A 27,132-nucleotide genomic window follows, 5' to 3' on the forward strand; every position below is an offset into this window, starting at 1 on the left:
TCGTTCATCTTCGGAACAAAAATTCAGCAGCACCACATGTGTAAATGCGCATAAAAGACCGACACACAAAAAGTTAAGCGTCATAAAATTAAGGTTAAACCACTGATGTCACATGGACTATATTATTGATATAGTTACTACCGTTCTGGGCCTTGAAAGTGGTAGTTGCATTACTGTCTATGCAGGGTCAGAAAGCTCTCAGATTTCATCAAAAATAAGTTGTGTTTCAAAGACAAAGGTCTTACGGGTTTGTAACAACATGAAGATGAGTAATTAAAGGGGTCATATGATGCTGCTTTAAAGAACAGAATTTTTTGTATTTAATGTAATTAAATGTTTTTATGTGAACAGGTTCTAAAAACACATTATTCTCCACATACCGTCCATTATTGATTCTCCTTTATGCCTTGCCTTTCTGAAACGCGTCGATTTTGACAAACAGACATGGTCTGAAAAGCAAAGTGTGCTCTGATTGGCCAGCTATCCAGTGCTTTGTGATTGGCCAAATGCCTCAAGTGTGTGACGGAAATTTTACGCCCCCCCCCCCTTGCCATACTGTGATGTGTGTCCTGGTCAGAGAACCGATGCGACGAGACAAAAACAATAAAACCCATTACAAACGAGCCATTTGTTGCATCCAGTGGGGACATAATTACAGATTACAATGACTTATACTGTCCTATTACACATTGCGTTGAGTTGCATCGCACCACGTTAACATAAAACCATGTCTGCATTTGTGATCGGAGAAACGACAAGCATGAAGCCTACTCTAAACTGCTCAAAACTCATGTTTGAATCATCAGTGGAAATTCTTTAAAAATGTAAACGTACTTACAGACTGTGAGTCAGAAAAGCTGCACTATAGTCTACTCTCTCAGGATCAGGGAACAGTCCTCCATAAAATGTGTTGTACATGTCTGAATATTTGGGTTGAACTGTTCATCGTGACGTAGACATGTGGGGGCATGTTAAAATGAGCCGTTTTAGGGGTGTGTGGTTGACTTCACTTTTATAAAGAATATCTGGGTTTGAGACTTGCAACTTTAGGGATCTTATCTATTCACTAACAGCTTGTAACACTCCAAAGAGAAAGGAAATCTTGAAATCGCATCATATGACCCCTTTAATGATAGAATTTTCATTTTTTCAGTGAGCTATCCCTTTAAGTCCATTGTTAATTGATATTTGTGTGTTGTTCTCCTTTTCATCTATTTCATCCATTTACACATTTCCAGTTCTTGTTTCCATCGCTCTCTAAGGGAGACCGCGAGGAGTTAGCATTCCTCTCGAGCGACTGATCACGTCACAAGTGTGCAGAAATCACACGATGCATAGAGAGAGAGTTGTATTATTTAGATTCTCTAAGGCACTCCATGCACTACATAGGAACATACAAGCATAAAAATTGCTCTATGCTTGCTACAGTTTTTTTTAGACTGTTGCTACACATTATAGCATTATGGTGAATAGTCCTAGCTTGACTAGAGTGATACCAACTGTTTCCTTTGGCACTTGCTGACTTCTTCAGGTGGTAGTTTGTTTAGTCTCCTGTGGGAATCTGGCCCACCCCTACATGTTTGTTTGCTTTCAGCCAGCCTTTTCTTCACACCATGCTAGGTGTGAAAAGGAGCCGCTCGCTCGGTCCACGGCGCAATCAATACAGATGTGAGGGTAAAAGCACCGAGAGGGAATGTTCGAAAACTGGTGAGCCCCGTTCGCGTGAGACAGCTGCATTTACACCAGAACAAGTCTCCCCTGGTAACTGTGACCTGTGAAGTTTGTATTTAGAAATAGGAATTTCATTTTCAGTGGGTAATTCTAATAGATTACCATGGATCGGCTCGAAATCGGAAAGAAGTGAGACTGATCAAGCGGTCACCAATTCAGGCCATTCTCACACATGAGCAACCTGTCTGACAATTGTAAGTCTTCTAATAGCTGTGTCAAGAGAAATCTGAATCACCCACCGAATCTTGCAGACGTTGTTGAATAATGTTGACTCTCTATGGGCTTCTCCCTTGACTTCATGCCTCCATGTCCCTCGGATGGCCTCATAGACAGTAAAAGATTGCCTGTGAGCTTCTCTTCCTGTCCATACGGTAATTTCTCTACTGTGCGACAGAGAGTCACAGGTTATGACGCAATCGTTAGCCTATTTTTACAAAAACTGCTTCTACTGCGTCTGCTTTTGTGCGTTAGTGTGCACATTCACATTGGTGCCCTTTGTTTATTCACCGTGTTAAATGTTGCCGATAATCACATGCGATATTTGTCCCAGTGTGAACAAGCCTTAATACTGCTAAACCGTTGAAATACTGACTAAAATATCAGCTCAACTAAAACATAGTTGAGCTCTAGTGAACTATTAAGTAAATGATGTGTTGTTCTACAAAGCACACAAGTCACAAATAATGCTCATGAAGTGAATTAGGCTTGCCTCACTGTTGACTGCAGCTTTTAACAATAGCATGTTGCTAAGATAACAGTTCAGTACTCCAATACGCATAAAAGCAAGAGACATTGGAAAGTTACCTGCTGAAAGCCTACGATTTCTCAAAATTATGTGTTGGGTGGATTGCACTGTAGGACAGGCCTTTCGATAGGCCCCACCCCAACTTCCTGTTGCTGTAGGAAACTTGGACCAGTTTGCCCAAGCTGGTTGAACTTCATCTAGGTACAGAACTCATTGGCTTAAGTAGAAAACAAATGCATACTTGGATTATGGAAAGATGAAATTGTAAATATTGTCAAATACGCACAAAAATTTGGAACCTAGAAATGTATTCAAATGAGAGTTGACAAGACTTAGAAGAACTTCAAAGCAGGAGGCCTGTTGTGATTGCACAAATTCTTTAATTAAAGGACCAAATTGTACATTTCAACAAGCAGTCAAATGGCAAAAAGACAAAACTGCATATGTACCTATCATCTCTGCTACTTCAGTGTGTTAGAATATTAAAATAAATCCAAACGTGATTTTTTTTTTAAATCGAATATGATTGATTAAAAATCAAAAACATGGCAAACCGTTGACATAGACAAAAATTTATAAGCAAATAGTAAAACATTTAAATTCTGGAAAGTACATTTTCCAGTATGGCACCATGTTCTTTTTATTTCAAGTGTAAAACTTCTTAAAACATACAAACAGAATACACAACCTGAAAAAAAAAAAATGCAATCTTTACTCCAAAAAACATCTCTCAAGAAGCCTACATCTTGTGCCGGAAAAAACTAAAACCTGGTTAGGTTGCAGTGCTCTTTAAAATAGTGCTTACAACAATATGAAATAACTTTTATTTTTGACTATTTACAAACTCTTTAAACATTTTTTAAATGATTGTCATATTGTTTTCTCATATACGTGTTAAAGAAATCTAAATCCATAGTTGAGCCAGTGGTACATCTTATAGGAAACGTTTGCAAATACAGTATGTATATGTGTGTGTGTATATCTATATATATGCATGTATGTATTTAAAAATGAAATGTAAAAACAAAGACGCTGGCCTGGATATTCATTTTCTCTGTGACTTCATAATACTATAACATTTAACATTATTATTCATTAAACACCTCGCAGCACCAAATATTCCTTTTCTTTTTTTAACTGCTTTACAATATACTCAACACATTCAACAATTTCATCTTCCAGAATCTCTTTTCATGGACGAAACAAACCTGGTTTTTGAAAAGCTTAAGTTCTCGACAAAATGGACCCATGTTAAACGCATAATTTGAGTTAACCGTATTAAAAATCATAGTAGCTTGTACTAGTTTGCTCCTACAAAATGTATGATTTTTTCTTCAAATGAGACAAATCCAAACAAATCATACAAGTTAACAGTGGAAAAAAGTTTACTCCAACTGATTGTTAAATTTGTATAAAATGCAACGTTTTTACTGTAATTGAGACAAATCAACCAATCTATTTAAAGTCAATACAACATGTATAAGTCCACTTGCATGTACCTATTTTATGCCCTTATCTGATTTACCTGGTTAACTCTTACAAATTATTACGCGTTCATCACAAGACAGGGTTGGTTCTAGATTCACTATACACATTAACACATGTATCTAAAGGGTAAGTTGAATTTGATCTGGAATCATCTCACAAATGTAAAAGCGAGAAGGGTTCAGATCTACAAGTGACACCTACAAGAGTCTCATTCTTTTTCATACTGCTAAACTGCTTTATCACACATAAGTATTCTTTCGGTAAACGTAACACCCTTGCTTTTTTCCCCATAAATAAATATGAATCCCAGTCTTCTGTTCATATATATATATATACTTCAGTCATGTACTGCGTTTCAGAACAATCAGTTTTGTAAAAGCTAGACATTGCATATGCTCCGACGTGATTTACATACGTCGCATCGCAAGTCACGCAAACAGTTTTACCAACAATTTTTAAATAAAGCCCAATGAATGACATCTCATACACATACACACAAACTTATCCCGACACATCTCAAATAGTGGTCAACTGCATCTGCCAACTGGAGAAATTTCCCTATGTCTCAAATAGCATTAATGACACTGAGAGAAATAATCCAAATATACTGTAATTGATACATGATTCATTCATAACTGAATTAATAATATAAATGAGAGCGCCAACACATTATCCTGGGTGGAGAATTCAGCGATTGGTTTGATATTCCAGAGGTCAGTCTGGCTCATTTTAATCTAGATTAATTTAAATTTCTTGATTCAAGTGTATAAGCAAACCCAAAAAAAAAAATCTAAATTTTTTTGTTTGTTTTATTATTTATTTGACAGTCTTCTCATGATTGATGGTATCTTTTCGGACGGATCTGTATTGAGTGTGTTCAGAGGTAGAAACCAGTGGTCTGAGGGTCTGGGGGAGGTGGGAGTGGCTCAGGAAGGGGGTGGGGACTGTTGCCAGGTGTGGCCACAGCATTTCCGTTGGGGACCAAACAACTTCCTGTGTAGGCCACATTAGCGGAATTGAGTATAAAGCCCGTCTCCATCTGGAAATAAATAAACAAACAAATATTAGAAGTATCTAGTTAAAAATGTATGTATCAGTTTCCCATTAAAAACTATAAAAAGGCCTACGTTTTATATAATATATAGATAATTATAATTATAACATGCATGATGATTAGCATTGATAAGTTTGTCAATGTCAGTTAAGAACTTGAGGTGCATCCCAAATCGCGTACTTATGTACTATGCTATGACGTTTTTAGTATAAATAGTGTGAGTAGTGTTTTCACTGAAAACTCCGAAAAGAAAAAGTGCACTTTGAATACCCAGAAACAAAGTGTTGAATGTTGGACACTTACTGTTGCACAAGGGGGAGGGACTATCAAACTCAAATTATGAATGACAAAATAACCTTGTATAATTTATACACTACATGGTTGAGTACATAGTGCATAAGTTACATAGTGTATAAGTGCAAAGTCTATAGTGCGTCATTTGGGAGGCAGTTATAAGACTTCTGTTAGCCTAGCTTAAAACAGCTTTTGAAAGTCAAATAATGTAAATACAGAATAAAAATGACAAAATTCTCAGTGAGCAACCATGACCTTCCATTAGCATTAGACCAACTTCTATTGTAAATTAATCGACCAAAGCTCACTTATGGTGCTAGCTTATAGAACTAGCACCGCGGTTGCTCATTTAAGCAGGTTATCAGCAGCTGGATGGCAGATGTTGTGTTTTTTGGGGTTATTTAAGGTCTTCACAAAATACATTAACCAGGATCATATTCAGAAACAAATTCCATGCCGTTTTTTGGAGGAAACTCATCAAAATAAAGTCCAAACTGCCACATACAAAATGCTAACCAAAACAAATCTTAAAGATTAGCTGGGTAAAAGATTTATATCAGTGGGTGCTATTTTACCAACTCATAATTCACTCATTGTTCACATTTGCAGATGATAAGTAAATCCTTGGCTATATCACAAAGCTCCTGTAGTTATAGTATATGAAAGTGTAGTGTTAGTATGCATGAGGTTATGTTGATGCTGGATTGTAGGTCATGGCTGCTCACGCCTGACTGGGCATTTAAGCTCTATTCTCGTTTCAGCTGAGAGCAATGAGCCTGAACACACACAACTCAGAAAACTCAAAGCCTAGAATGTAGTGCTGGACTGAATTTCCCCTCACCTTGCCCTTCCATTGATGATTACCATTCGAATTTAAGAACTATTCCTAACTGTACCACCCACATCTCTCTTTTTCAATGCCAAGCAAAAGTCAAAACAGTCCACCCAAAGTATCTATATTATTTTGGGTCTAGATCTTTAGTCTATTATGTTTCAGTTGTCTGCCAGGTGAACTGTAATTGTACTCAACAAATCACACTATTTGAGATGATATGCCTACAGCACAGACAACAAAGGATAAGTTAGGCACCAAATTTGTCTTAGCAAGCACTGCTTACCATCTACAGAAAACACAATCCCTTCATGTGGAACAACAGCATGGTGCCCTTCATACTTGTGAGTACAGACAGGGGCCCATGGTCTCTGAATATTGCCTGCTGCATGAGCGGTCCTTTTGTGGAGGTTACTCTTCCTCTATCTCTCGTCCATGTCCTAGGGCTCCCATTTCACAATGGACTAGATGCTACAGTTGGCTGCCATCAGTATAGCAGAAAAGCCTGTCTGGTGCTTGTGGGTTGACCTGGAAGCTTACACTCTTAAGCTGAAGATTACGATCTTAATCACAGTCACCATAATAATGCAACACAGCAGGCAAAGCAAACATCCACCTGTGTGGGGCCCCACAGCGAATCTCTAGAGACTGCCAAGACTTTGTACCGTAGGGCTGTCACTGTGCATTATGCAATCTTAGCACATTAGACATGACCTATTAGGTCTTGGCCCCTTATACAGAGCACAATTAGATCAGAGTGAGCATTTAGGCCAATGGAAAAAAGATAGAGAAATATGTAGGGGGTGGAGTGGGGCGTGTCATGCTTTGGAGTCCAGAATATCTTTTAAACTAAAATACTATACAATGAAGGGTGGTCAAAAGGGTCCTTATCATTATACGAAATGTTGAGCCCAAAAATGTCTATGCAGGGTCAGAAAACTCTCGGATTTCATCAAAAATATCTTAACTTGTGTTGAGAACATGAACAAAGGTCTTACAGGTTTGGAACAACATGAGGGTGAGTTATTAATGACAGAATTTCTTATGCACAGCATAGTTCTAGAAACTAGCCAGCATGGTGGTTCCTATAGAACCAGTTTCCCTGGTTGCCATTTACCTGGTCGCATTCCCAACTCTGAAGCGGCCGACAGCGAAGTCTTTATTCACGGCATTTACAAAGGTTAACAATCGGTGAATGGAGGATGCCATGATGAAGCAGTTTTTTTGTGTCGTGGGTTTAGTGATAACTGAGATAGAATGTAAATGCACAATTTACGCGATTGAAAGAGTGCTACTTGGAGTGTAACAAATCATCAAGGTTGAGAAAAGAAAAACGATGCAGACAACAGGTAGCAAAATACTGCTATTGCTGTGTTCGTGGAGTAAATATTTTTACACAGATTTTTTTAAATGCTGGGTAGCCAGTGTTTCATATGTGCTTGACCAGTCAGTGTTTTAGGGACTAATCTGGAGTAGGAGCTAATGTAGTTCCCCCAAACAAAGTTCTTAGAACTCAATACATTCCTAGTTCCTGCATTGTGAACACACCAAAAAAACAGGTAGCTCCTATGAAAAGTTTCCTCCTTTGTAAAAACCCCATTTGATGCAATTTCTAGTGGACAATATTTCTAAGCCAGGAATCAATACCAGCTTGACAATGTAAGTGAAATGAGGTTCTGCAGGGGTGTCTAATCCTGCTGAGTTTAGCTCAAACACATCTGCATGGAATTTTCTAGTTATCCTGGAGACCTCTATTAGTTGGTTAAATATGTTTAAAGCTTTAGGGATAAAGCTCAGCTTTGCTGGAATGTGGTCCTTCAAGAGTTGGATTGTAAACTCCTAGGTCCCTGCAATACTTCTCAATCAACCAATCAGTTTTTAGGATTAAGGGTTTGACAACATTTTTATTTACAATAATTAGTAAATCCCATTTGAGATTGAGATTTGAGAGTGTACTTGGGGTTTTGGATAACGTTTGTTATATATTTTGTTGCTCCAGGAGCTTGTCCAACTTGGTTAAATCACATTGCGCAACTATATCCTTCCTTAATTCTTACCTTACTGTGGGTGGCGTCATGGGTCAGTTCTGAGCTATAATCTGTCAACGAGGGAAGGTTTGATGGCGGGGCTAATCCCAGGATATGCTCCAGAGAGGATTTCTGTTTGGTATAGGAGGCGTAATAAGTGGGTGCGACCTTTGGCTGCTGCTGGTGTTTCTGGTAACCCTGCTGATAGGATGAAGATGAGGCCATGGCTCCCTGAAACTGCCCTATATCCCCGGCTGTACTGATGTTCATCGTAAACTCCACCCCTGAATTGTTGGTTATATTGTAATCAGCATGTGTGCCCACTGTTTGTGTATGCGCCATCTGGCCATTGGGAAAACATGGTACATTTGTGACCAACTGGTCTGTGAAGTTGTATCCATGCCACTGGGGATCACTGTACACCCCGTTTGGAGGGGTATCACTACCCACACCTGTTTTTTGTTTATACTGGAACTGGTCAAGCAACTGGTTGTGCTGCCATTGCTGTGATGGTACTTTACTAGCTCCTGTTACCTTGTCACCAAGTTGAGAGTTCAAGTTCACGTGTGTGTGTTCAGGGACCCAGTGGCCATTGTGTATAGCTGGTACTGGATTCACCAACAAAGTATCATGCTGGGTAAATGTAGTTGTCTCAGAGTCTTTTGTAGACACCTGAGGTATTTGTGGCTGGATCCAGCTCTCAGTTTTGTGGCAAACTGACTGGCCATTGAGATGTTGCTGCATACGCTGTGAGAGATGAACTATGGGTGTTATTTGTTTTTGTGGCCAGAAAGGTACATGAGGATCAGGCATGGAGGAAGTAATCTGAGAAGCTGATTTGGAAGCAGAACATGGGTCATGGGGTTCAACAGAGTCTAATGCCACGGCAGGGTTTTGAGCATCTGTCGAGTCCTCGATCCGGTTCTCCAATGAGTCTTGGACGTAGGAAAGGATTTCGTTGTTGGTGAGAAGATCGTTCAGAGATGGGATGTAATCCGCTTCCATCTCTACCTGGATCATCCTCTCATCCAGAAGCAGCAATTCTAGGTCCTCTGCATTGAGTCCAAGGTTTTCCAGGGCACTGAATAGCTCACTGTTGGAGCAGCTTTCCTCATTTTCCAGGGACAGTGAGTCTAATGTTGTCAGGAGTGGGTCAAAACTTGGCTCCTGTTTGGAAACTGCAGCTACAACATTCTGTGTTGGATTCCAATTTTCATTTACTACAGAAGAAGAGAAGGTATTTGTCTCTACTTGCTCACTGAAGAGGCTACTGTGGAATGACATTCTAGGCTCCATAGCAGGCTGGCAAACATAAACGGACTCGTCTTGTCTCATCATGGCTCCCAGTAGAGAACTTGGGTCCAGATCATCCTTCAAACTTTTGTCTACCTTGCTCTTTTTGGTTTTGTTGTTCTTGCTTTTGCCCTGAAGAGTGTCAGGAAAGCCTGGCATGGGGTAGCTGATTTGGTACAGCAGAGCTTCTCCAGTAGCAAAGGTGAATGGAAGATGCATAGATCGCTTCCTCAAATGCTCTCCGCCCTCTTCTTCTCTGAATAAATGGATAAAAACCTTGTCAGTGAAAATGTAAGGACTTCAAAATCTTGCTAATTTGTCAAGCTATTTAACATGTAGCATGCTAATAAACTAAATCTATATTTTGTAAATTGTTTGTGCAGAAATATGAATAATTATTAGCCTGAATATACTTACACAAGCGGCCTCTGGGTGGCAATGATGTAGTCAGGCTTGCCATTTTTGTAGACGAGTCTAGCGTTAGCTTGTACCCATTTCCAGCGGTTGTCCTTTGTAAGCAGTCTAAACACAGTCAGACCGCTTTCTCCGGTCTTGATCACTGCAATAGACAATGTAACAGTTTGTAAACCCAGATATTAGTTTAAATATACAGACCAGATTTTTCTGCCTCGTACCTTTTTCTGCTATAGGCTGTTGACTCCATATTGAATTACTGTTTTTACTGGATTTAAGGCTCTAGTTCTACTCCTTACGTCAAGGATTTATCCAATCTCCTTCATAATACATGGGATTAAAGGAAAACATTCCTCTTCCTGTCTCTTTCCGTCTGTTTGGAAATTCTGTCTGTCTCTCTTTCTCCACTTCTTGCCCATAGATCACCATTAAAAAAAAATTCAAGTTCAAGTTCTTGACCATACAATTGATATTATCAGTCAATTTCACTTCCTGTCATAACATCTATGGATTATCTCATGTGAACCACACTGAATAAGAGTACTGTCACTTGTTCAAGCATTCTCCCAAGAGCACAGTGCTCATGTCTTTTAGTGTCATTAGTTTATTTTAGAAACCAAGCCTTTGGCAACAATGTCAGCATGCATCATAGCTTTTTCTTAATCTTCTCGTAATTCAGTCAATCATAATATTAGTCATGTAGCATCTTTCTTTGGCTGGACTTTTTTAAAACAGTAGCAACTCCAAAATGAACAATCTGAAGAAACATGAAAATCTTACTCCTGACATGGTTCTCAGCACAATACAGCATATCAGCTGCATGGATGAATTGGTACCCCGAACCTCGAACTCGCAACTCTGCCTCGGTGTAACCAAGAACGATTTTACCCCTAAAACAGACAACATCAGTGATTATTACACCATTTTTTCTATTTTATGGAGATATAAACACATGTATACAGTGCATGTTACATCTCTTTCGAAAGAAATGTCCATCATTACTTAGCATCACAGGCCATTGGGGTGAAGTCCAACTTGTGTTTGGTTCTGAAAATCATGTTCTTGGTTCGGATCTCCATTATGGAAGGAGGCTGTAGGGGTGTCGCTATGGCAAACAGGGCGAGCTGGGGCGGCATTTGGCCTCCATCATCCAATCGCCTGTTCTGCCCATGCAGGAATTTCAGACGCCCTTGAAGATTCAGGGCCTTGATGGGGCATAAATAAAATTAAACATTGGAAAAGCTCCTATGAATTGAAAAATATCAAAGCGGAATTTAGTTTCAATTTGGAATTTAAAAAACATCAGCTTCATACTGCACAAAATCTAATAATAGAATGTTTCAAATTGTTGCAACTACAACATAATAATAAAATGAAAGTAAAACAGACAAAAAAAATCATGTCATAACCCATTTGCATGAAGGACATACATAACTGACACACGTAACATATGTACATACACAGGTGGAGTTGATGGAGTTTGTTGGCGTGCCCTTGGTGAACCACATAATTTGTCTCTGACTCAGTGTGTGCAACAGAACTCAATCCAGGTCATCTATAAATGAAGGCTGTGACCTGTCCAAAATGTGTCATATCTGAATGTTTGCTTGTTTGTGATTGGTTAGTCAAATTTAGACCTTCTGTTCTGACTGGTGAAGATTACTACATTCAAAAGTGAGTATTTTATGTATGTTAGCCATGGTTAATTTAGTTTCACTTATGAATATGCCCAAACATAAAACTATAATACACATTTTGTGGCTGGAAAGCTCTTGATAACCTATTTTTTATTGTTTCATTACTGGGTTATGTGTTCATTTTGTGTAATGCCTGATTTAAAACAGTTCTGCTTATGTAAAGCTACACAACAAGTATCTCAGTTCTGCAATGACTTCACGAAACATTAATACAGAGACGCGCATTCACATACGCAAGCAGAAAACATTTGTCAAACTGTATTTCATTTGGCGCAAATAAAAACGAAGCTTTCAGCATGACTTTCCGAGTTGGGGCCTTGTCAATGAAATAATCACGAAGGAAGCTAATTGGCCATAATTATGTTTTCATTGTGTACCTCCCTAGAGAACTTAATGGTCGCATTCAAAAATGCCAAGAGGACAACAAACAGAAAATGCGTAATGGAAAATAGTTTGAAATTGCTCATATTTTTAACTCATGCTGATGAATTTCTCTGACTACACAGGGAGACCCCTCTTAGCGGTCCGCTTCTGACAAGCTAAGTGTAGTCATGCTATTCTTGAGGGAGGTGGATTTGGTAAAGATGGAGTGGAGGGGAAAGAAAGTAAAAGAGAGACACTGAAGAAATACAGGGCAAGAGTACAGAGCTTTGCACGCATACGTATCTTTTCACTACTCCGTTGCCAAGATTAGCAAAGAAAGAGACAGCTGTCTGGCTGGAGAATGAATGGGAAAAATACTTTTGGAATAAAGACAGCTGAAGGAATTGGTGGTCGCTATTGTGCCCCATACTGTAGCTAAAGCCTGGCTTTCTTCAAATTAGCTTTAATTTATGCTAACAAGCACCAGTTCACACTATTTTGCTCTATTTCTTCTAGAACAAATTAAAACCTGTTCCCCATGACCTTACTGCTCCTTTAAGACTGATTACAGAGGTGTTCTAACAATTCAGATCTCTGTGGATGCCAGAGGCACAGTCCAACACAAAATCAGCTGCGCTTACCTAGATGCTAACTCACTCTATAATCTGGAACATCGGGGCTTAAAGACTTTGAATAGCAAGGTATTTTCCATCATACTAATATTAAATTCCAAGAGGACTTCTGAATCTGTCGAAGTAGGACGTTCCTGTGTAGGTTTTGAGGGCAAAACAAGAGATTCAGCTGTTTGAAACTGACCAGGAATCCTGAAGAATTATCTAGGAGGCATCGGAAACGACAAACGAAATTTCTCTCCAGGAAAGAGGAGTTTTCAGGAGGCAGCTGGTCGGGTTTGCACGTCACCAGCGACATACTTGGGGCAGGATCTCCATCTAAGAGAAACAAAAAAAGAAAAGAACTTGAGACTGAAGCATGTCTAGACTTTTTCAGCCGGGGTTCATCACTGGATTATCCACTAACCACCGTTTCTGTTTTCGGGTCCGTTCTGTTTGCTGTTATCGTTAATTAAAACGGACGTTTTAGTGACCACAACATTTATTTTGCAACTGCAGGAGCTTCCACTAAAGGTCAAACCACCCTCCTCCTCTCTATTTTTTACAACAACAAAAAAGAAAAAATATCTTTTTCTCCTAACTTGAGTGCTGTAAACTGTTAATTAAAAGTGCTTTGGGTCTTTCATCATTAATTTGTTATGAAAAATCATATTCTTTGGTTTGAGAAGAAAAAAAGTCAAAGAAATGAAGTAACTTTTATTTTTATTATTGCAAATAATTCATCCGTGTATCAAAATATCAACACTACCACATGGTTTTGTGGTAAAAAAAACAAACACTTTTTTTGCTAAATTTCAGGCAAAAATATCCCAATAAAGTGGTACCATGTTATAAAATGATATATTTCCTGACCTTGTGGGGATTCTTCTGTCTGCATGCTAGTTGGAGGCGGGTTCAAGGCCCAGTGCAAGTTGCATCTGAAGGCCTGCTGGTCTTCAGTATGAATGAGTTCGAACACATTTTGATGCATCACATCTGTCTGGGAGACAGAGGGAGAAAGGAAGAGGAACGTTGCGAGAGAATAAAGTTCAAATGAATTACAATTAAAATAAAGGATGAATCACTTTATGGGTTTATGAGATCTTTATGGGTTTATCAGAAATACAGTTAAACAGTAATATTGTAAAATATTGTTACAAATTCAAATGAATGATTTCCGTTTCTTTATATTTCAAAATGTAATTGATTGCAGTGATCCATTCAGCTCCATTCATTACTACATTCAGCATCATTACTCTAGTCTTAATTGTCACATGATTCTTAAGAAATCATTCTTATATGCTGATCTGGTGCACAATCGAAACATTACGATTAATATTTTTGACGAATTTTTTTGTTGTTGATTTTTTAGGAAGTATCAATTTCTTTAAAATAATGGTAGTACATGAATATAGTATATACATAGTTCTGAATTCCTTTTTGAAATTTGTATATAAATACTGTCAAATTGCCATATATCTTCTTTTCAATAATTACATTTTTACTATTTATTCACTGAAAAATCCCAAATCTGAAAGCATAAACTTGCCATCAAACTCCCTATTTTCATCTAAATGCTTTAAACCGAACAAAAAGAGGACATTGTGAGCACATAGAGTAAACAAATATAGTGACGTCTCAGCTGAATAATTCATAAGTAAATTATGATTAATTGGATTACCGCCGTGCCAGACTGAATCTCAGAGTAAAGCCTCTTTGATTAAGCGCATTCAATTTCTACCGCATTCAAACTGTTGCTCGAGAGATACTGTACACTGCAGTATTAATCAGTATTAGGCAGATCTGATGAGCATATGTGTGTGTGTGTGTGTGCACTAAGAATAGAGGTGAGAAGTATGGAATAATTATCCGACAGCTGAGTCTGACGTAATATTGATTCTGGGAAACTGTACGTACATCATTACATCATGTCTGGTTTGTCCATAATTTAACCGCATAAGTTACCCTACTACAAAATAGCCTTTTTGCATTAAGAGCGACATGAAAAGTATAATGTTTTTTTGTTTTTTTTACACTTTTAGAAAGATGAACATGTTTAAACAAAATATTCCAAAATGTTTAATTCCAGTCTAAGAATGTTATTGCAACATCCAGTCTCGTAATTCATATCCCAAATCTAGTGACTGTTATTCAGCTGTATATTGGATTAGTATCAGAACAAGTGGCTATATGATACATATGTGTTTATGTACAGTAAGAGACTGTTGAGAAGGATAATTACCTGGTTGAATCCTAAGTAATCCTGGATGGTGTGAGAACAGTAGAAAATGATCCCTTCAGCAGTGACCACCAACACAAAGCCATTGAGAGCCTGTGACCACAAACAAAGCCAGGAAATAAAAGTATTAGTTTATTGGTCATAAAGAAGGTTGTGGATGCCTGTTTCTGCCACAGAAAAAAAAAGGTGATTGCGACTTTTCAATCCCAATTTAGACTTCAAGATATAAACTCAGAATTGAGGGAATAAAGTCAGAATGTCAAGATTTAAACCTTTTTTCTTGAAATTCCAAATTATACCCAACGCTATCTCACGGCCAATTCGTACGTATTTTACGAGGTGGCTTATTTGTACTAATTTGTACGACCTCACTCGTACGATTTTATACGATTTGTCTAAACCCCAGTGATGGTTGGGTTTAGGGAGGCGGGGTTAGGTGTAGGTCACTCGTACAAATTCATTCGAATTCTTCAACTCGTAAAATACGTACGATTTGGGAACAAGTGTGCGTACGAGTGTGGTTGTACGAATTCATACGAATAAGCCACCTTGTGAAAAATGTACAAATTGCCGTGAGATCGGGTTGTTATACCTCAGAATTTTTGGCTTTTCCCCTCAGAATTCTAATATTACATCTCTCAGTTCTGACTTTTCTGTCTTCCGAAGCTGATCAGAAACCTGCTCTTTTAAAAGAATTATTACTTTATTCTAGAACTCCAAAATTACTTGACAAGTACAGTTTTATTTTCGGTGTTGATGTATTTCCTATTAAAACAGGAAGTTGGGGCAGAGCATATCAACCATTTTTTTGGGGGGAAATGTACAATAGTCATTTGTTTAAGTTCCAGTCATAAACTTAAACAAAGTTTAACTAAAAGGAAAGATATTTACACAACTGTAATATTGTGCAATTTAATTTCTTAGAAGTACTGTTATATACTGTAAATTAGCATATGACAGCTAACAGCTAACAGAAATGCCTTAAAAGCCGCAGAACTCAGTTTCACAGGAACAGGTTTTGCAATTAGCAAATGTTTTACGGAACTGTTCTTTAAGCAAACAATTTATTAATTATTAACACTGAAAGTAACGATTAAACAAGACAAACCTGGAATCAGTGAACAATGGAATGAAGAAAGAACTTCACTAAAAGTTCTTAAAGTTCTCTTATTAAAAAAAAAAAAACTATTTCTCCTTAACTGGGCAGTTTAATATAAGAAATATTAGCGATAAATGTGTGATAAATAAAAATGGACCATGCTAATTCAACCAAACCTTGACTGGATATTTAAATAAGCAAAATAAATACATACATACATAAATCTGAAAAGGTATTACTATAGATATTGATGAAAGATTATAAACACAAATGCTAAAACAGTGCTAATACGCAGTGTCAGTTTCATGTTGTCATTGAACACTGTTGTGTTTTTTTGTGGAGGGGATTTTGCAGCTCATCACCATCTGGTGGGCTCTAAGTGTGGATCTGTGATTATGGTAATCTGACACATCCACAGACAACACAAAAACAACTGTGTATGGCTATACCGAGGAGTCAGTGCACTAATGAGTGTGACCTGGGCAAGTGTGGACAGTCTAGTGTCTGACGCTGAAATAAATACAAGTACCTGATTCTTTCTTAAAAATATTAAATAGATTTACTAAATTACTGCTAAATTCTGTAAAATAGGCTAACATTATATGTTGAAATCAGGGAAAAATAAATAAAACAATATAAAAAATGGTTCTTTTAATAACAGCAGTAATAAGAAAACAAACACAGATTCACGGAACATTCCCAAAGAGCAGCGCTGTACTTCGGTCTGAGTGTAAATAAGGGCTCTCTTGAAACCCTATGAATGATTTATTTAAGCTCTGCTTGTGTTCGTGTTGGAAACACTTTCTAAATGCAAACTGAACCCTTACATGATATGATAAGGCAAAAAGCAATAAATCACTAAATGACCTCATCCACTTCAATCTGTGATCGTCTTTGCCAGATAACACATAATAATGTGCTGCAACATGCCACACAAAGTAATGTGTGTTAGCAGTTTATATCTTCCAGCGTCCCTCTCATTTGCCTGAACATCTGCATTGTATGCCAACAGGCACACGCATACTCATTCATACATGCACACCTGGTCCAAACACACTCAGAAAACATGGCCGAGTAGCAGCACTCAGTATAAATATTTCGGCTTGTTGGTTGGCAGAACAGCCCACACGGAGCTCTCGTGGGGCGGGGGGGAGGGGGGATGGCAGTCAGGAAGCATTACTATCAAATATGTAGCCACTGCATCATTCACAGTCCAGCACACACAACACACACAACTATACACAACACGGGGGAGAGAGAAGAGAGAGAAGAGACAGAGTATGAAGCAGAGAAGCAACAGAGCTAAGATAGATAGATAGATAGATAGACACACATACAGACAGATATAATGATAATAAGGAAGGAAGGAAGGAATAAAGAAAGGACAGGACGTGACACGAAAAAGAAGAAATAGACAGGAAGAATGGAAGTGATATTTCGATGGACAGGAAGAAAAGAGGGAAAGAAGGAAGGAAAGTAGATAACAGGAAGAAAGAAGGATGGAGCATGGAGAAATGGAAGGGAGGAAAGAAGGACGGGTGGAAGATAACAGTAAGAAAGTAAGGACAGGACAGGAAATAAGGAAGGAAGGACAGAAGGAAGAAAAGATGGATAAAAGAAGGAAAGGAAGAAAAAGACAGGAAGGAAGGAATGAAGAAGAAAACTGGAAAGAAGAAATAGACAGAACGGATGGAGGGAAGTAAGGAAGAAAGAAAGATAACAGGAAGGCAGGATGGAGCACAGCAAAAGGGAAGTAAGGAAGAGATGGAGTAATGGATGGTAAAAAGGAATAAACAAGGTAAGAAAGAAAAGAAGGAATGGATCAACAAAAGAGAAAGTAAGGAAAAACAGATAGGTAGACACTAAAGAAGATGACAGTAAAGAAGGAAGAAATAGACAGGAAGGAATGGAGGGAGAAAAGAAAAGATGGACCAGTGGAAGGAAGGAAATAAGGAAGTAAGACGGGAAAGAAGATAACAGAAAGGAAGGAAGGAGCATGACAGGAGGGGAAGGATAGAAAAGATGGCTGGATGGATAGAAAGAAGTACGGAATAAAAGAACGAAGGAAAAAAAAGAAGGAAGGAAGGAAGGAAGAGATGGATCGATAGAAGACCAGAAGTAAGGAAAAACAGACAGGAAGAAAGGAAGGTAGGAGTAACAGAAGGAAGAAATAGAAATAAAGAAAGAAACAAGAAAAAGAAAAAAAGGAAGGATAAACAAATAGGAATGAAAGATAAACGATAATAGGGACTAAAAGAATGTGAAAGCATCAGTGAGGAAACGAAGACATATAGACGTGAGTGGACAGACTTCTCAGAACTGCTGTCACCGGATGGACAAAACTTTCAAAGTAAAATAAAAGAGAGAATACTTTTACCGCTTATTTTATCCTTCCTTTATAATATATGAGACCTCTATCTGTGCATTATTCATGCTTAAGTGTCAGAAACGAGAACAAGTCCAGGCAGAAATAGCCTCTCCTCTTTTCTCTTCCTCTCCTCCTCCTCCTTGAGGACATCGCTTTAAATGACTCTTTATAACATACTTATGACACATGGACACCGTATACACCACACACACACACACACACACACACACCCTTGCTTGTCCTTCTGACCTGTAGTAGGAGCTCTCCCTCATGCAGCCCGCCGTCAACCAATCCTGTGGCTTTAATGTTGTCATGGTTACTGTTGTTTGCCGACAAACCATTGGAGCTGTGGTTTTTTAGAGCGACTGTTGACAGAAAAAGAGAAAGAAAAATGACATTATGTATGTTACTATACAACTATAATTAGTACTTTTTATTAATTGAAGCATTACTATTACTACTGTATTTGAACAAACCACTTGCAAAGTTGAAAATGCTTAACTTATGCCGCAAGCAACAGACCCACAATTCAGTTCGGCAATGCATGACGTCACCCATTCGAAGTAAATGAGAAGTGTTAACGTGTGAATGCACCATTGTAGCTCAAGAGAACTTTTTAATAAAGATCTTATTTCATCTCATCTCAAGTATCAACTTTGTCTCAGGGTGTTCACTACGGGAAATTCAAACAGACACAAATGTGAAATTTGCTGACATTCAATAAGAGTTCAGAGATTAGTTAACATGGTTAGCATATGGATAGTTCACCAAAAAATAAAATTCAGTCATTAATTATTCACCCTCGAGTCGTTCCAAACTTGTGGGACCTTCATTCATCTTCGGAAAACAAATGAAGATATTTTTGACGAAATCTGAGCACTTTCTGATCCTGAATAGACAGCAACACAACTACCATGTTCAAAGCCCAGTAAGGTACAGTAGTAAGGACTTCGTTAAAATAATTAATGTGACATTAGAGGTGGAACTATAATTTTATAATGCTATGAGACTATTGTGTGCAAAAAAATTAAAAAAATAACTTTATTCAAAAATGTTTTCTTTTCCATGTTGTGTTGCTGTCTATGAAAGCTGTCGATTTCATCAAAAAAACCTTATTTTTTTTTTCCAAAGATGAACAAAGGTCTTATTGGTTTGGTTAGGGTGAGTAATTAAATGATAGTTTACATTTTTGTTAAACTAACCCTTTAAGTGATCAAATCTTTGAGTTATATTGAGATCTCTGACTTTTTATCACATATTTTACAGAAACTAAGCAGAGTTGTTGAGAAGAAACACCAAAATCAAACCAAACCAAAGTCTCCATTAGTTAAATTAGGTTATATTCAGTTCAGTTATAATACAGTTTCCAAACAGGTTTCCCCAGACACTCTGTCACTGGTCTGGCAGACACATAGCCCCGCCCCAATCTCACGCCATTGGCTGAGCCACTGTTGCCGTGCAGGGCTGGTCGGAATTTTTAAACAGACAGCAATGTTTTGATAGCACCACAGAAACACAGTGTTTTAAGGATCTCAACCTACAAATATGTAACTTCAAATGTGATTTGAGTACTTCAATCTATCTTCTGCTTGGTATTCAAAACACGCTCTAAAAATGAGTCTGTGCTGTTTTCGTCTTGGGCAGTAATGGATTTGCTCTGTGTGGCCCTCTCTCAGGACAAGACAAACTCTGTTGAGCGTTAGAGGAGGAACTGACCTACAAACGACAGGGGAAATGGATAGAGACTGGCCAGGCCAGGAGAACAGGGATATGAAAAGCTTTTTCACTGACAGAGAGAAAGAGAGACAGAAAGAGAGCGAGACAGAAAAGGAAAAGAGGAAGCACTTTTCACTTGTAAGAACATACGTGGAAAATGCATTTGGGCACGGTTAGAGAAAGGTCACCTCGCTCTCGCTCCTAACCGGCTGACAACGACATACGCAAATGTGTCATATTTTATTAGCATCTCGTAGCTGATATTAAAGCTGTGAAGTGCTCAGCACAGTTTCCAACTGTTTCTCTGTTTGTTGTCATCATCCAAAAAGGTCCACAATAGCTGAACTACTATTTGCGTGAATTATTTCAACTCACTGAAGCAAATGCCTCTAGATGTCATGAAAACTACCATTTGATGATTATATGTGGCTCCTTTTATTCTCCTTCGACAACCTCTGACCCTTTTAATAGTCCTGCTGCGTGACCTATCGTGACCCCTGACCACTGTCGAGACATGATGCAATGAGTGACAAAGAGGTTGATGTTATTCTTTGAGACATGAGGACGCAGTCAAGAGGAAAAATTTTATGTTAAGACTTTTTTTCATAGAATGAATCTTTGATTCTTAAGCCTATTTGCGATTTTTTGTCTTATAAGTATTTTATTTTATTATTTAGATATTTCATTACAATAAATGTAAAATTTAAAAATTTACAATAAAAATGCATTTTAGTTTTTTATTTAAGTTTTGTATATAATTACTATTTAATATAATTAAGATAAAAAAAACTATATTTAAAAATATTTTTGTTTTAAAATAAAGGGTAAAAATAGTTGACATAATTCATCTGAACCAGTTAATCACTTCATAATAAAGTAGTTCCACCACCACTGTTTTAGTCTGTTTCCCATTTAATGTTCAAAAACCTCACAATGTACTCTGTTGTAGCATGAAATAAGCGTGACCAGTATCAGTGTTTACATACGTCACGGGTGTCAAACTCGTTTAACCCCAACTCGTTGGAGTTCAAAAGCTGCGTTGAACAAAACATAGTGCATTGTTTTTTTGAAACATTTATGGTTTTTGTTAAACCTTGGTGCCCCATGGAGAACACATGCTCTTCTGGAGCAAATAAGCCCAGATTCAATTTTAAAGGGTCGTTCACCCAAAAATGAAAATTCTGTCATTATTGTGCTTAAATGCACATCGCCGAGTTTGTGCAAGACGAGCATTTGTGGTTAAAAGTGTATAAATATACAGGACTGTGAAAAAGTCTTCGGCCACTGGTATTTTCACCACCAAAAAATTGTTTTAAGTCAGTTATTTTTATCTTTTACTGTGGTGTGTGTTACAACCCCCTAGCTTGGCGGGGAAGAAACAAAAAGGGACACACACAGCCAAAGCTGAACTCAAAGGAAAATACTTTATCAATTAGTAAATAATTAAAAAAATAGGGAAATAATAAGATTAAAAGAATACTTCGGGCGACATGAGTGTGCAATGCAGGGTGTCTGTATGAGTGTGAAATGTGCTGTTGCTATGTTGGGAAATGTATAAAGCAACCCAGAACCAAAGCAAAAGGGATAAATCAAAACAAGACCAAAGATAACCCAAAAACGAAACAAGAGTCGAAACACACATAAAGAACCAAGTCCCCCAAAACTAACACATCCAACAGTCTCTGTTAAAAGGAGCGCGCCAGCCACAGCGAAAGGTGCATCAATGGAACACCCATTAGGCTAAGTTGTAGGCTGGGGAACCAATCACCACATTCCCAAAACAAAAGTGTTGAGATCATCACATGTGTCAGAAGTAAATATCAATTTAGATTTCAAAACATTATTTTTGCCCTTTAAATGTAATTGAGATCAGTGAGATTTTTGTTTGCACAGGGAGTCTAACAGCAACCAGTGCTCCAGACAGAGATCTGATCTCATCATCATCCACTCTGTCCTAAATAACATGAAGAAACAGAACAAACTGAGACAGATTCAATCCAGAAGAACTGAGGCAATGTCTTCAAAACGCTTCCTTTCAAGCTGTAGTGAAACTGCAATTTGGACCTTAAACCCATTGAGCACCATTGAAGTCCACTATATATTTTTTGCGACTGAAGAAAGAACAAGACATGGGGGTGAGTAAATTATCAGGAACATTTTATTCTGGAAGTGAACTTCTCCTTTAATTAATAACCCTCTTGACTTTTCAAACCTGTAAGACCTATGTTCATCTTCAGAACACAAATTTAGATATTTCTGATGAAATCCGAGAGCTTTCTGACCCTCCAGCAAGAGTACTACCATAATCAAGGCACAGAAACATAGCAAGGACATCGTTAAAATAGTCCATGTGACATTAGTGGTTCAACCGTACATTTTTAGAGCAACAAGAAAACTTTTTTGTTCGAAAAAACAAAAATAACAATCTTTAGATGTTTAGATCTGGAGAGTATCACAATGCATGCGCTTGCTTTGCTCTGCATGTAAACAATGCGTGCGCGTGCTGCTGCCAACATTGAATAAGCATTGTTCACGTGCACAAAAAGTAAAAGAACAAAAGTACAAAAAGTATTCTCGTAGCTTCATAAAATTATGGTTGAACCATTGATGCCACATGAGCTATTTTAATGATGCCCTTGCTACAGTTTTGGGTCTTGAACATGGTTGCTGTCTATGGATTTTAAGGCCCCATTTACACTAGTGCATTTTTGTTATAAAACGGAGTTTTAGAATTAAAACGGTCTGCCTTTGCACTAGCGTTTCAGCAACGATCTCCGTCTACATTACATAACAGAAAACGCATGTCACGTGACCATTCATGCACACTGGGCATGCACGTAAAAGTGTAAGCAAGAAGTCAATGGCTAGTCACAAGTAACTAATGATTACAAAGCGGCCAAAAATGACGATTGGGAGTCATGCCCAAAACAAATACAGCGACACAATCGACAGAGACATGATATGTTCACATGGTCGTCAACGATACGCGGAGATCACATGGGCAGCCACGCCATCGTTTTCGAAAGTCTCCGTTTTGGTCGTTTACACTGAAACGCAACCCCGGAGTTGTCAAACTAAAACGGGGTCAGCAGCATTTTCAAAACTCTCCGTTTTCGAATGTGGAAAACGCCGGAGTAGTGTAAATGATAGGCGTCGCCGTAGCAAAAGTTATGCGTTTTAAAACTAAAACACACTAGTGTAAACGGGACCTCCGATTTCGTCAAAATATCTTCCAAATATCTGTTTTTCAAGGATGAACAAAGATCTTATAGGTTTGAAACAACATTAGGGAGAGTAATTAATGACAGAATTTTCATTTTCAGGTGAACTATTCCTTTAACATTTTGCTAAGGCAGCCATTTTGACCTAGCACAATTGAATGTTCACAAGCAATCTTGTTCACAGGGCATAAGCACATGCAATGTTTTTAGCATAGCATATTTGAGAAGATTAGGCTTTGTTATGACCATAGCAAGCATAGCAGCAGTTAACGCTGAAAATAGGAGGCTAAGAGCGTTTCAGTGCCCCTGACAATCCTTCTTATATGCTTCAAAGAGAGACGGGATGTTTAAGGCCCCTTTCCCATGATCTTTAGCTCCTGTCTCATAGAGCTGGAGACAAAGGGTGAAGGGCCACGGCAAAACTGAGACCCAACTCTGCACGCAACTACATATGCATGTATGCCAGTGTCACATACATAAACAAATGAGCAACAAAAACATGAAAGAACCCAAAATCTAAATTATAACTATAATAATGATAAAAAGTTAAGCAAATTTAAAAAAATAAAAACAAAGCATATACATAAAATAAATGATAAATAAAATATTATAATTTAAAATAAATTATTTTTACGCAAAATGTTTAATATATATATATATATATATTTAGCATATTTAGAAGACAATTACATATTCTTGAAATGGTCTTAAAGGTTTTGTTTTCTTAAAGGCATTCTAATGTTTGCTGTAAGCGCTTGAGATGAATATAGCTGAGTGTCGTACATCAGGTGACAGATGAGTTAGTGATTCCCTTCGGAGCTATAGGGAGGGTTTCCTGGCTTGTCCGCATGCTGGAGTTGTGCGCTTTTTACTGTGTTTATGTAGCTGTGCCGTTGTGGGTCACTGCACATCGTGCCCCTGAGCGTGCAGCATCTCTGGGGACGGAGGCTCTGGAAAACCTGCGCTAAATGTTTTGGCTTGATTTCTTGTGGGATTACAGGCAGAGTCAAAACAGCTGAAGGGGGCATATGAATCAAGCAATTCCAATCTCAGCATTACGTTATTAGTAGGAAATCAGGAAATCTGCTAAATAGATAAATATATATGAAAAAAAATATATAATAGATAAGGGAAATATGAATTAAGTATTTCATATATCAGTATTATGTTAATTATTCAACTATTTACAAAAATGTTAATAAATTAAACATAATTAAAATTGTGTGAAAACATTAATATCTAAATATTTAAATATATATATTTCTGTTATAAAATGAGTTAAAATAATGAACATAACATCATTATGTTTATAGCATAATATAATATATCTCATCCATTAACCTTTCATTAACAGGCGTGTCAAAAATAAAAAAATAAATAATAAAAATATTTTAGATCCTGGTTGAGAATATACATATTGATTTTATATTCAGAAACAACTTTTAATATATGAATTCATTTATTTTAGCAAATTTCAGTAAAATGTAATTGAATAACACTCTTTTCTCTATGTTGTAGGTTAAAGACTGTAAAAGGAAGTAGTGTTTCATGTGTCTTGTGAGGAAGATAAAAAATGATAGAATGAGAAAGCGGCTATGTTGGGTATCAAATATTAACACTCAATCCAAAGCGGCATGTCACGTGTTGATGACATCACAGCAGCAGATGTGGGCGCCTGCGAGCGGCCCGAGGGATTGGGATGATCGGGTAAAATTCAGCTGAGCCCGGCTGAACACAGCGCTCAAGAGCGACAGCCAACAAACGATAAAACCATCACAACACACATCTCTCAGCGCACACAGATGAATGACTCGCAAGTAAAAGAGTCAAACTTGCTCTCTTTTTCACTCCCTCCTCCTTCTATCCGTATTACTTGGCAACATCTCACACAACTGTGGCTTAAAGGTTTGCTAAGCTCACAGCGCGGGCATATAGAGGCCTGCTAAACGCTAAGATGCGCTAAAGTCACTCATACAGACACTAAAACAAAACAAAGAAGCAAAGAACATAAAACTGGGATTGCACAAGCATTGCTACCACACGCTATTTCAATCTAAAAATTGTGTTTGGTTTTAGGATCGGTTTACGCAAGGTTTTCCAACACAGTTAGCATGCTAGTCACAGCAACCCTCAGGTCTAAAGAGAAAGTAGATGTCAGAATTAGATGTCAAACCATGAATTATGATAGCATTAGTCTTGCAAAATTAATGAGTTATTCATGAAGGGGTGAGATTTTGTCAAAAGGGGAGAGCAAATGATCTCAGTGACAGGAAGTAAGTTTAAAAACAGGAACAAATGGCAAATGAATCATTAACGATAGAGATTTAATGGAAAGCTGCTTTTATGAGTTTTACCCATTGATATTTTTCATTCACAGTTTTAATTCAGTCAGCTTTTTCCTTCTTTTTTAATTTTTGCACAGTGTCTTGTTAAATAATATATATTTAAAATATTGGATTAGCTTTACATTATCCTAATCAGTATGCATTATATATTGAGACACTTTTTAGTACTTTTACTGTTATTTTATGGATCTATTTTTTTTTTACAGTAAACAATTCCAATGGCAACTGCAATATAAAATAAAGAATGATAAAAAATATTAATGAGCCTATCTGTACATTGTAAATAATCAAAAATAATAAAAAGCATCCAAAAAAAAGAAGAAAATATTTTTATTTTATTTTGCCTACCTAGTCTAAAGGAATTATGCATAAAATAAAATTGCATTAAAATGTATAAAATACATTAATCTATTGCTGCTGTAAAAAATAAAATACTGCACATAATAAAGTGCATGAACAAAATCCATTAAATATTTTAATTGGTTAATAGCAATTAAAAAATAAATAAATAAAATAAAAATTAAATAAAATAGACTAACTAGACAAATTATGCATAAAACAAAAATACATAAAAAATTCTTCACCCTATCCATTCAACAGGTTTGGGGCTCTTTAGCTTGCAATATGTAGAGCAGAATCATTTGTGTTTCTGTCCAACAGCTGCACTGCACGCTGAACACCAGCAAACAACATCTGTCTCCTTCACTAAACATTGTAGAAAGCCAGCTGTAGCCACAACACACACACACACACACACACACATCCAGTGTGTACATGTACACAGCGAGCCCCTCCACTGGATGTGCTCCTAACTGTGTGTGTGTGTGTTTCTCCCTAAAGCAAAAATCTCGTCCACATTCCGATGTATTGTAGTGTGACAGTGGGGCGGCAATGAGCGGAAACACGTCAAACAGAGGCAGAGGTCTTGACCGGAGCTCCTTATGGATTTTTTACTGATGTACATACCCTAAAACAAAACAGTTTGTGGGCTGCACTAGGAGGTAATAAGAACATTTATCCAGTTGGTTTTACATTTGCAAATTCATCCTAAATACCCTCATAAAAGATTTTGTGATGTTTTTGAACAAATAATTATTTGATTAACCTATACTTTAATTTGTTAACAGCTGCAAATAATTCAAAATAATAGCTTAATCGCCTAAAAATAATAGCTTATAATAATAGAAAAAATATTAGATTATTATAATAAAAAATATTATCATTCCCAGATGTGTATATCATCAAATAATCCTTTAAAAAAATTTAATCAACTGATAATTCTAAAATGTAATAATAAATAAAATGAATAAAAACATAAAACATTTAATCAATAATATGTCATTTAGATCAAAATTGCCTACATTTTACTGAACTCAACTGACAAGCTTTCAAAAAAAAAAATTTAGTAATAAAAATATTTAAAAATAGAAAATTTTAAATAAAATCAGTTATATATAAATTAGAATACAACTGACATAACTGTAGATTTGTATTAAATTCCTGTGTAATAAAGTTATTAAATAAATTTTAATCGATTGACAGCCCTAAAAAAACAAATGAAAAATTAAAAAGTTAAATGAAATAGAAAAATACAT

At 37.2% G+C, this 27,132-nt stretch overlaps 1 protein-coding gene across 1 annotated transcript in view; it reads right to left on the minus strand.

Annotated features, from left to right (window-relative positions):
* Positions 1–2,836: 2,836 nt before the first annotated feature.
* LOC127988300 (aryl hydrocarbon receptor) overlaps positions 2,837–27,132 on the minus strand; it is a 39,473-nt gene continuing 15,177 nt past the window's right edge. The window contains exons 3-11 of the mRNA XM_052590967.1: positions 18,505–18,620; positions 14,792–14,881; positions 13,423–13,549; positions 12,755–12,888; positions 10,881–11,083; positions 10,659–10,768; positions 9,882–10,023; positions 8,202–9,720; positions 2,837–5,003 (exon numbers count right to left, since the gene is read on the minus strand). Coding sequence (XP_052446927.1) covers positions 4,842–5,003; positions 8,202–9,720; positions 9,882–10,023; positions 10,659–10,768; positions 10,881–11,083; positions 12,755–12,888; positions 13,423–13,549; positions 14,792–14,881; positions 18,505–18,620 — 2,603 coding nt within the window. The 3' untranslated portion in view covers positions 2,837–4,841. The remainder of the gene's footprint in view (positions 5,004–8,201; positions 9,721–9,881; positions 10,024–10,658; positions 10,769–10,880; positions 11,084–12,754; positions 12,889–13,422; positions 13,550–14,791; positions 14,882–18,504; positions 18,621–27,132) is intronic.

This window comes from Carassius gibelio, chromosome B22 (assembly GCF_023724105.1).
Source record: "Carassius gibelio isolate Cgi1373 ecotype wild population from Czech Republic chromosome B22, carGib1.2-hapl.c, whole genome shotgun sequence".
In the NCBI taxonomy this organism is placed as follows: Eukaryota; Metazoa; Chordata; class Actinopteri; order Cypriniformes; family Cyprinidae; genus Carassius; species Carassius gibelio.